The 11,618-nt window shown below is 41.8% G+C and overlaps 1 protein-coding gene across 1 annotated transcript; it reads right to left on the reverse strand.

Annotated features, from left to right (window-relative positions):
- Positions 1-1,321: 1,321 nt before the first annotated feature.
- Positions 1,322-9,326, reverse strand: ccni2 (cyclin I family, member 2). The gene is made up of 7 exons (XM_076101304.1): positions 8,820-9,326; positions 7,940-8,096; positions 7,636-7,770; positions 7,172-7,246; positions 6,881-7,021; positions 3,656-3,955; positions 1,322-3,075 (listed from the first exon to the last, which is right to left on the reverse strand). Exons 2-7 carry the CDS (start codon positions 8,051-8,053, stop codon positions 2,746-2,748), a joined length of 1,095 nt encoding a protein of 364 aa, XP_075957419.1. The 5' UTR covers positions 8,054-8,096; positions 8,820-9,326; the 3' UTR covers positions 1,322-2,745.
- Positions 9,327-11,618: the final 2,292 nt, after the last annotated feature.

The raw sequence follows: 11,618 nt of genomic DNA on the forward strand, positions 1-11,618 counted from the left end.
AACATGGCGGTACACACGGAGTCCTACACGCCTGAGGTAGAAGTGCTGTAGTCAGTGTTTTAAGAGGTTCACTTGAGGAATTAGGAAATAACATTAGGAAGCTTAGCTGCTCACTGAAGCCTTCACCCATCAGTTTTAGGAATTATGAAAACATAAATGCATATTGTCAGTCAGAACTATAAATCAAACTTTTGATGTATCAAGTTTAAACTATTAGATAACTTACCATTTTGACATATCTAATAATTTTAAATTAATGTGGAAGATCAATTTAGACAATTAACTGAAGCAAAATTTGGATTTTCTAACTCGGTCAGGATGTTTTCCTTATTAATAAAAGTTCAACTTATAGAAGCTCATGTTTTAACTGCTTTTTCTTTTAATGTGTATGTTACCAGAAGATTGTTTGTAGTTTGATATATAGCAGTGACTAGTGAACCCATGTTTGACACAGAAAGTCATCTAATTATAATTCGTCATAATTTTGACAGTGTTCCACCAATTTAGCATTTGTGCATTTCTACAATGCTCCCGATGGACAGTTTAAAAAAAATGCATCAGAACCAGAGACGGTCTTTTTTTATTCCACGCATTCTTCTTCCGTGTCAAAACCCAGCAACTACATAACCCACAATGCAACAGTTCAGGTGGAGATTAGGCTGTGTTATACTAGTGGTTAATGTAGCCTTGAGCTGCTAGCCTCAAGCAGACATGAGGAGCGAGCCACAGGTCTAGTATGCTCACTTCTTTCCAACTTCATGTCCCCGAAACGTCGTCTTCAGACCCCAACGATGCTGTCCTTTATCAGATTTCATGCTGCTCCCTCTGAACTACATAAGGTGATTTTTATGAATGTAGCAGTACTCCCAAACAATACAAAAATAAACTTCAGATGTGTTCCCTTTTAAGTGCAAGTCTGATTCACAAAATCCACTTTGTATTTCAGTATTTTGAGTGTTTTTATCATTTCAAATCTTCCACCCTTATGGATTTCTTTTCCTGGTGGTAATGGGCCCTGCACACCCACACAGGTGTCTTCAATTAGCAGCTGATTAGAACTTGAAAATCACTTATCTACTATACAGTGCATTATATTTACCGTACATTTAGGCACCGTAGAGTGCCCTCAAAAAGAAAGTATTGTGCGTGCCCACAGTCTTGAGAAAAGGTCTAATCGGGCAGCATAAGTGTAAACACATGTGAGTGGGACATTAACCTTTATTACAGCGTATACTACATATGATTTATGGAGAGGCCCATATCATGCGTATATATCATGAGTATAGTTGTATCTATGCAGGAAAAACACAAATATACGGACTTCAGTAGTTAAGGACACTTTGTCTAGATGTTAAGAAGGACAACGTGTTCACCCGTTTATTTTCTTCTCACAGTCAGCTTTATTTCTGTGGTTGACCAGACAATAAGAGATAGCTGCCTCAGTAAATGAAGGAATCTGAAAAACTAAAATAAAACCCTTTACATTGGTCACAGGTGTAGCGTCCAATCGAAGCAGACTTTACCGACGGTAACCAGTTCACATTAAAGATCACATTGCTCTGAACGCAGTATGCAGTTCAATGTCTACAGGCTTCAAACCTCCGGACACACTGCATGGTCATGTACATCAGCCAGTATTAAATTCAGCTTAAGTTGAAAACATAATATTTTGTCACCGTTTCAGTTTACGCGTCAGTATCGGGATGAAACGGAACTAAGTAGCATTTACTAAATAAAAACAGTGTACTTTTATCCCAATATTTAAACTATGTGTCAATATTTGGAGTGTGATTATTGGTGCTCTCATACAGTGTGTAATAAATAAAATAAAAAATTTAAATGAGAGCATCAATGCAGGGGTCATTAATCAGGAAAACTCATGATTTCAAAATCACCATTTTCTTTTCATTCTGCTCTAGTGTTGAACTAATCTCCCAAAAGGTGCTCTTGTTTATTTTAATTTGTAACAATAGTTGAAGAAACCAACTCAACACAGACTGAAGTATTAATGAAATAAAAACATTTGCAGCATTTAGTCAGGAAATTAAAGCTTTTTTTTGTAAAACGTAGCATTTGTAAATAACTGCTAAATAAAAAAAAAGTACAGAAATTCGTACAAGTCAGTAAGAGATTAAAATACTCATAAAAAAGGTTGTGAAAAAATATAATTTGCATTTAAAAAAAGAAAGAAAACAAAGTGCTTTGTGGCTCTGGGCAGGAACCTGAGCACCAAGATACCGTACAACAAAATCAGGATCAACTCTCAAACATAATAAAAGAGCCATTCTTGGCTTCAACCACACAAAAAAACTGTCATTCTTATCCGTCAACCTCCAACTTGTTAAACAAGTGGTGGACAGGTAGGCTAAAAAGTAAAAGTATGGCATTGGTTATAATGCTAAGTAGAACTCAAATGGACCAATACCTCTAATCCAAACAGAAACATTCAGTCAAGCTCAATGATCCCTCAGCTGCTCAACACTGACACATACACACCTCCAGATTCACGTTTGTGTGTGGACAAGTGCACGGAAGAGACTCAAACAATATCTTCTTCTAAATCAGGTGTAAATAGTACGGCAGGTAAACAACATCTGGATTTAAGTCTTCTTCAGACCCTGTGAAACTCACAGTTGAGGCCCTAAGATGTGCTGATCTACAGTATATTGGACTTCGTAACATTCTCACTGTGAAATGAGAGGACTGCGCACTTAACAGAGGAGGACGGTGTGAATAAATGTCCGGCTAGTTGACAGCGGGGTGCAGCGGCGGGCAGGGCGAGACGTTTTTCTTCTGCTGGGAATCAAAGAAACCCTTACAGTCGTTTCCCTGCGGCCCCGGAGTCTTCTCCTCGTTATACAAACACCTAAAACCGTCATAATACTCATCAGAGTCCCCCTGCGGTCCGCCACCCCGCCCTCTGCCGCGGCGCTGCGTGGGGCTCCAGGCTCGCTCCTCGTCCTGGATCTGGGCGCTGTCGAAGATGTAAACGGCGTTGGCCGGCCGCGAGAACTCGAGGCTTTGGAGGTACTCGTCCACCATCTCTTTGCAGTGGATGAAATCGCCGCTATCAACCTGGAGGAGCAAAGACGTCACAGGGCTACAGCGTCAAGTCCTCCGAGCTGGAACTACATTCACAGTTTCCCTTTAAGAAGAGATTATTAGATATCATCTCTCAGATGATCACTGTGGTCAACCGTGAAAGCCTTCACTGACATTCGAAAAGGGTGTAAGTACTTTAAGTGCAGGTTTGTGCTTTTAAAGTTGTGTTCCTTCCCTTAGTTTCCTCAGTGCGGTCACTACTAATGATTGACTTGAACCATGTTGATGTGTATCAGATTTTGGCAGACCGGAGCATATATTGATGACCTGAAAGTGCCAAAATGTGCCTTTTCATCCAAATGCACCCACCAGTGTGGAGGGGAAGAAAAGGACAAACGGTGCAATAGCGTGGGACATCTATATACACACTTTTCAGATAATAAAATACCTATAATACCCGTCAGTGCTCAAACTATGTAATGCATAGTACTGCAATTTCTTGTTTATTAACCAACATATATTCAGATTCCACTATATTAGTAGCAAGCTAAAATCAGCTCTCCCACTCCCTTCACTCAAAGCATCATCCTGCAGCATGGTGCGCCTCTCTTACCTGTGCTTTCTTCAGCAGGTGGGTGAAGACGGAGAACCAGTCGGGCGTGAGCGCCTCCAGCTCCAAAGTGATGATGGCCAAGGCCAACGTGGAACCCTTGAACTGCCAAAGCTGGTGGCAGGCCATACAGTGCTGCACCTGCCTGGTCCACAACGCCGCCTGGAAGCCCGCGGGCCTCTTCTGATGCTCCGGCCCGGCGGGAAGCGCGGCGGGTTCTGCCGCCGAGTCCCAGCCGACGCCGGAGCCGAGCCTGATGGACGGAATGAGGCCGGGGTGGCCGGAGACGAGCAGGCCGTGGAACTAGACGGGAGACGGGAGGGGAAGAGGAACGAGACCAAAACGTTAGCGTAATGATGTCATTGTTGTCTCATTGTCCATCCAGCCATCGCTCACCCTTTACCTCTACTACTTCATATCACATATACCAGTGCATTTAACGTCAAACCTTGCATATCTGACAAAAACAGGTCAACGCCATCTTTCATTCCTTTGACTCAACCTTCATTCTCTTCCACCCGGGTCACTGTCCCTTTGCAGGCTGGGACTCTCTACTCGTCTCCAGTGTTCAGATCTGCATTAAAAGCGACGGTTAGCAAACCTGCAGCTCTGTGCAGGAGGACACTTTGAGCAGATAGTAAGAACCTGATGGTGAGATTCTCTAACGAAGACCCACCCGTTTGCCTAAAGGAATCATGGTAATCTTGTTGGTATCGTACGTGCAGTGCTTTTCTGTGTTCCCGTGTGTAGGCAGGAACTGTGACTCACAACCTGATAGGGGGCGCCATGTTAGAAGGACGCTCTTGAGTTTTAGTCCATTTCTTCATACTCTCAGAAGATAAACAGAAATATCAACTTCTAATGTTTCTTTGTTACACAGATGTCTTTGTGTTTCCTTCATTCATGTTGTGTTGCGCTGACTTGCTTTAGTTCGTCTCTTACTCTGTAGCAAAAGTAAGCCATGGTGGTTTTAAAGAAAGGGGAATTCACTGGAGGCAGGTTCAGCTATGTGGTGCTAAAGTCTAACAGTAATCCCTCGAAGTCTTAAAACTAAACTTAAACTCCCAAGTTTTCCTTCTTCACTCCATCATTGGAAACAGTGGGAATTCAGGGTGATGTAGCAAACAATAGAAATTGTGTTTAGATTTGACAGTCCTGAGCGATTTGAGTGTCACATCGCTGATTCTGCCTTTACTGAAGCATGTTGAGAGGCAAAGACAAAGCATCGCTGTAAATCCTCCTATTTATTCATATCAAAGTGTCATGGTGGAGAGTCTGTGACTAATTAATAATAGATTTTATTGACTGCTGTTTTATAGACGATTGAGAACAACACTTTATTTAGCAAAGGGAATGCAGAGTCATTTCTTCAGGGCAGGGGGAATGTAATTGTGAGGTACAGAATTGTTCAAAAGTATTTATTGGAAAAATATTTATTTGAATAGTATAAAGAGAAAGTCTTTATTTTATTATGGTTTTTAGCAATATATTATGTCTTTGTTTTAAAAGTCTTGGATTTTTTTTGTAATACCTAAAGTGAAGTGCTAGGACAATAATAACTCCCCACGCTGTAAACCTATAATCAGTCAGATCCACGAGCCGTCATCGTACGGGAAAGTGACATTTTTTGTTTTGCGGAAGACACTGAATCAGTCCAAAATGTGCCAAAAAACCGCTTTTTGGTGACAGTTTATGGTTTGTGGCTTCAAGAAAAACATATCAGTCCTCTCCGAATTAAAATTTTTACAAATCTAACATGGCTGTTTATTCGTCCGTTGGCCCGGGACAAAGTTAGTGGCCCACAGAATGCACAATGAGAGCGGAGGTGTTTTTCTTGAGCAAGCAAATCAATATCGTCTAAAAATCACACTAAAAAGATGCATCAGGAATTACGGTGTCCCTAAAACCGAGGAAGTCGTCTCAATAGAAATCCTTTGAATAGTGTGAATCAATACAGTGTGTGTGTGTGTGTGTGAAACGGTTTCTGTCAAGCATATCACGGGCTGTATTCATAAAGCATCCAACGGCTGGCCTCCTCACTCACGGCTAGATGAAGTTTGTTACGCCAACTCAGTTAGTTACCGAAGTTTTGTTTGACATGTTAAGTTCAACGCATTAAACAGATTTTGCCATAATAGTGATATATGACGATGTTGAATATCACCCAGTGGTAGTGAACCGGTTCCTTGGCCGTACAGTCGGTGATCTTTACATCCTGACGCGTTGGATGACGTAAAGTGAAACGCCTTATGAATACAGCCCCGGCCCAACAGCATGCAGGGACCTAAATGATGTTGTGTCTGTGTTTGTTGACAGTTCAGTCGGCGGTTACTGCCTCAGTCAGTGATTTGTGAGCGTTTAATAATTAAACTACTGTGAACAGATCCAAGCTGTTAAACAATATTGTGCCATAAACTCAGTGACACAGCATGGGATCTTTGGCGACGACGTTAGAAACAGTCAACAATTCACAGCATGTTATAGATCCGCTAACGACCCAAATCGTCTGTGTTTCTGTTCAGTCTTGTGAGGTTTGAAAGAAAAAAGAAAAGGATCTTGTATCTCCACACAGCCCCTCTGGTTGAGCAGGGTTTGGGTCTCCCCCGTAGTGGCTGCAGGAACGAGTCAGTCAGAAGTGCCTTGGCCTGATATGCAACACGCCTGTTATTTTGCTAGCAGCTTGCAGTCATAAGTAGAATATACATACGACTCTATTCAGATCTCGTGCTGAAATGTGTCTCTGTTGCTTACCCCCCCCCCCCCCCCTCATATTATTATTATTATTATGTTAAACAATATTTTATTCTGATGTATTGGAAAACCAAATCAAACATCCTCTATGTGTATGTTTTTATTAGTTGCATTAGAATGAATTAGTGATGATTAAAAAAAAGGGAAGGACACACTCCAACCAGGACTGAATGGAGTTTATAATAATGATGATAATAATAATAATAATAATAATAATAATAATGGGCACAATGAGTCAAATCGAAAAAAAATGGACCAATTCTTTACTGAGAGGGCAGGGGGTTGTGAGGATTTGTAAAACACAATCTTGAAGCGAGCATGATGGCGTCATGTGTGCTTTTGTATACTGCTGTGTGTTTGGGGACCTGAATTGACAAAAGCATCTTTAAAGTCCAGCCAGCTGACTACGAGACGCTCTTGGCGGCTCAGGTCCAGCTAAGCACAGCGACGTTTTGCCTGTCTTATCTGCTAACTTACTATGTGAATGAAGTCGACTGGCGTTGCGATGTACAAGTCCCAGTTCAGCTTGTCTAGAATGATCCTCTCCATGCGAAGAATCTCCGCTGTTGAAAAGTTGCATCCGCTCTGCACAACCAGGTCCTGAACAGAACCTATTACCTGTTTTAAACAGACACCAACAAAGGGAACAAATAAACGTATCGTTTTGAAACAGCATTGATGTGGGTGCTTTCTTATTCATTTGTTTGTTTTACAGCTTTTATTGTTGTTATCAGATGTTTTTTTGTGTATCCTTAAGGAATATCCTACCTCATCTTCCTCGTTGATTTTGGCAGCCAGGACCAATGAGGTAAAAGCTATGCATTTCAGGTATTTTGGTTGGGCCTATGAAAAGAAAGAGACATCATTTGATTCTTAAGAACCAGAAACAGCGAAGAAAGGAAAGCTGCATGTTGTATATTGCTGTAAAAAGGTCAGATTTTCGAGTGCAGTGTCCCGAGTCAAACCAAATTGAATCACACTATATAGAGTCCAATTTGCAAGTAAAGATATGATTATTCATGATTCACTGCACAGCTCTTTTCAGGAGGTCAATTTGATGTAAAACAGATACAAAGCGTTCCTTTCATTGAACACAGACTTGAACCATTGGCTTCGGGGTAAATAGACGAAAGACGAAATACAGAATTCATTATGTAGGTTCTGAACGAGTACATTTTGGATCCTGGACAAATGTGGCTGCGGATAAAAAGGTTGGAAGTCATGTGTTGTACCTTGACAGTGGACAGCAGTCGGTTGAGGACACAGACGCCCAGTGCGAAGGTCTCTGGACAGAACTGGAACAGCCTGTTCATCTCTCCGAGCCAGACGATCATTTCTTGGTGTTGGGATGAAGAGATGTCCGTACCCTGGGCGGTCACAGGAGACAACCACTGGTTAATAAAATAAATACTAGAAGTCAGATGCTTTTTACATGCAAATCCTTATCTGTGTTTTGGATTCATAACATTGAAATACTACACTTGGCTCCTTTAAAAAAACAAAACAAGCTGGGAATCCACAGCCCACTTGTCTCACCTGGATGCATCCGTTCTTGAAGACGGGTACCTTCCAGAGGCGAGACTCCCGGACCAGAGCGGCCTCTAGCAGGCCGACCAACCGACGGCTCTCCAGAGCTCCTGGGTTCTTCATCGCCACCACAGCACAGGCCAGGCTGCACCCAGGGCGCACACACCTGAGGAAGAGGTGGCAACATAAGGAGATCTTACACTGGAGACACAATTTACCTTAATGTCACCTATCAAGATATGCACACAGCCTTCATGTAAACTAAGAGCCAGTTGGATTCACTCAGAGGTCTGACAAGAACAACAACCTACTCCTTCAGCTGATATGGGGCATATGCACATACTGCATGTATATATTATATTTATTCCATGAACATTTCACCTTCATTTTAATATGAAAGCTTTGATGAGGATACAAAGTAGCCCATCACGTCCCGTTTTTGAGAGGTAAATACCAATCAGAGGTAAGACTTAGGAGTTTTAAAGAAATGTGTTGCTTTGACAGAAACTTGAACAGCTCCTTTAAATGTCAGACGTCTTTCGGCCGACAGTTATAATCTGATAAACCAGCCGCTCTGCTGAAAGAGCCAAGAATGCAGCAGGAAATCGCTCAGTTTGCTGAACAACATCGCCATTTTTTCCAGCGCAGGTTTGAGCAGCTACGTTTAACGCAAAGCGTTTTAAATGACTGGTGTGTGAGACTTTATTTGAGTCTGCTGCCCGTGAAATGCTACACACAGCCTGCAGGATCCAGGCGGGATAATAATGCGCTGCAGCTGCTGCAGCCTCTTGCACAGTTGATGCTGCAGTCAAACACATTCCTCTCTCTCCCTCTCTCCCTCTCTCTCCCTCTCTCTCTCTCTGGTCTTTCTTTGCTGAAGCAGTCTTACCTCTTTGATTTCAAACGCGGGATATCCCTTTAACGGAAGGTGCATTTATATTTTTTTCAATTAGTCCATATTCACCGAAAGCAACAAACAAGCAAACAGTAGGCTACTGTTAGAGAATACAATCCCGAAAAAAGCTGGTTTTGTGGTGAACAAACGGAAAACAGCCGCATTATATAACTAGAGCAAATCAAATTAAAGGACGTTAAAGCGCGAAGTACTTCTAATAACTGGCAGGGGCGAAAATATGCGCAAAACAAAAAGGCAGGAAGCAAAAAAAAAAAAAAAAAAGAATCAGGGAGGATTGAGGGCAAGCTGTGTTTTGAACGCGCCTGACTCCGCCCCTCCGTGACGTCACTCCGTCTATTAAACAGAAATGTGTTAGTGGGTCAGATATACGGGACCCCTCTCACAAAATGGTCGAGCTTTCACTGGAAATGGAAGATTTCTACAGTGAGTGACTGAAGGGTGTATTTGTTGGGGTGCTGAACTATAACTTTGGGCTCACCCTCTTCTTGTGAATGAATCCTGCTGAGAGCCAGACTGCAGCAGCAGCAGCTCTGTCTCTGCTGCAAGATGATTGTTTCTCTCTCATTGTTATGAATGAATTACTTCTACAGGGAATTTGAATCAGGCTATATACCCCCCTATCATTGCAAATATATCTGATCTGGAAATGGATACTTTCAGGGATCTAGTTCTTGTTTGACACCTTCTCATTTGTTCACATTAACAACAGCAGCTTTGAAAGACTTTCATGTACTTTTCCCCTTCAGCTGTGTGAAAGGTAGGCTGGTTTTTGGCCATGATGACACATCCCAACCACACCTCTCTCTTTTCACACAGGGCCAGGTCCTGCAGCCTTGTCTCTGTGGTTGTCTTTGATTTTGACTTTCAGGCTGTTCTCTCTGCAGACATTCTGTCTAGTCGTAGTAGGATGTAAAGCACAGGCAATTATGGAGGAGTAATCTCTCGGGATTAGTGTTTGGTTTGTGGACACAATGCACAGACACTCGTAGAAACAGGAAGGGGGTTGTGGTCAATCCCTATTAATTTGTGATTAATCGTTCGGTCTATAAAATGTCAGAAAATAGTGATAGAATTTTCTTAGAATGTCTTGTTTAGTTTGACCAACAGTCCAAACCCCAAAGTGGTCAGCTGACTATCATAGAAGACAAAATGATAAAATGTTGGAACCAGCGAATGTTTCCTTTCAATTAATACTCACACCATTAATTGATTATCAAAATTGTAACCAATTAATCCACGAATCATTTCAGCTTCACCCGAAAGAGAGACTAAACAACTGGCCGACCAACACTGCTGTCAAAAGGGCCCTAACCAGATGCACCTGGACCACCTACAGGTATGTCTTATTCTAATGCTGTAATACACAACACAAATGCCAGGACTGACATTTCAACACTGGAGAATGTTGCATACTCAGCATTGCTCTATGGCATTTCTTTTTATGTACAGGAGCTTGCTTTCCTCTTTGCTCCCCAACATCTGTTTGCAGTACACTTGGTTAAAGTAATTCATGGCCAAAACACTTTTTATTGTGTTCTGTCAGTTTTATTCATTGTTGACTTACTAGCTTGCTCATTGTTGGAATATGAATGTATTATTTATGTCCATTATGGGTTATTAAGCTGTGCCAGGGACATGCCTGCTGTTCTAGTTTGTCCCAGATGGAGGTCAGCAGTAAGTAATAGATTGCCTCATGCCACTTTATACTGACTAGGCTTTAAGGATCAGACAGCTTGGTGTACAAACTGCCGACTGTGCAGAGGTATACACACGTTATATCACAAAGATTCTTTCTGCCTCTGTGCTGTCAGTAAATGTCAGACCCAACTTTCAGAAGCACCAGAAATTCTCTGTCCAAATATAGAGTCAACAAACTTGAACACAAACGGATGTTAAAGGGAGGAACGTTTTTTGCTTTCCACTCTCAGTCACCTCGAACAGCTGACTGATAAAAAACCAAGTTGACCAGCGTGTCTGAGCCGAGGTCACGACTGGAATGCTGATAAGGAGAGACGGTCACAGCGTGCAGCATGTCTGCATGTTGACAGAGTATAACAAGCAGTGGGAACGCAGTGGTTGCGTCCTGTATCGAGTCAGGTGGTGTTTTGACTTTTACATCTTGTTTTGTCTGAGTGCTTGAAATGAGAATACTAGTCAGATTTATTTTGATATCAAGAGGTTATTCTCACATATTCTGGGGCTTGAACGCACACATACAGTAACTCTCTCCTTCATTTTATCCCCCTGTCCTCAACTGCTAATGCTGATCGGACGTTTTACGTGTTTGCAGTTATGTGTGTGTGTGTTTACATTCCATCACTCTCAGGCGCAGAAAACTGTTGATATTCATGGTTATGAGTGTTTTGCCACTCCCGCTCGGTACACAGAAGCAGCATCTGTCAGGTGGTTTTCATGTTAGTTCTGTATAACTTTGAGACTGAAACACTTTTAATTCCCACAGGAGCCAGAACACACTCATGTCATGTCATGTTTTTTGTTTTTCAAACTAACAAACGTACCTGTCAAATAAAGGATAAGGCTGACGATATTCTATATTCTTCTTGTTGTCAACTAATCCCATAAACAGACCAGTCTCTCAATACTTTCCTACTCAAGCCCATTCGTTCACACTGAAGAGGTAAATCTTTAAAACAAGTCCAACTTTCGATGATGGATTTGTTGACAATAAGAAAAACGTAGAATACCACCAGGCTTACTGTATCTGACTGACTTGTACATTCTGCACATCTGTCTTAAGTGTTTAACGGTTTA

Source organism: Anarhichas minor, unplaced genomic scaffold (assembly GCF_050575085.1).
Source record: "Anarhichas minor isolate MPS153535 unplaced genomic scaffold, ASM5057508v1 ptg000027l, whole genome shotgun sequence".
Taxonomy (NCBI): domain Eukaryota; kingdom Metazoa; phylum Chordata; class Actinopteri; order Perciformes; family Anarhichadidae; genus Anarhichas; species Anarhichas minor.

Coding starts and splice junctions, on each gene's coding strand:
- ccni2 (XM_076101304.1), bottom strand. CDS start 8,053: ATGAAGAACCCAGGAGCTCTGGAGAGCCGTCGGTTGGTCGGCCTGCTA. Junction 7,771..7,939: donor TCAAGAACGGATGCATCCAG/GTGAGACAAGTG, acceptor GTGACCGCCCAG/GGTACGGACATCTCTTCATC. Junction 3,076..3,655: donor ACCTGCTGAAGAAAGCACAG/GTAAGAGAGGCG, acceptor TTGCTCCTCCAG/GTTGATAGCGGCGATTTCAT.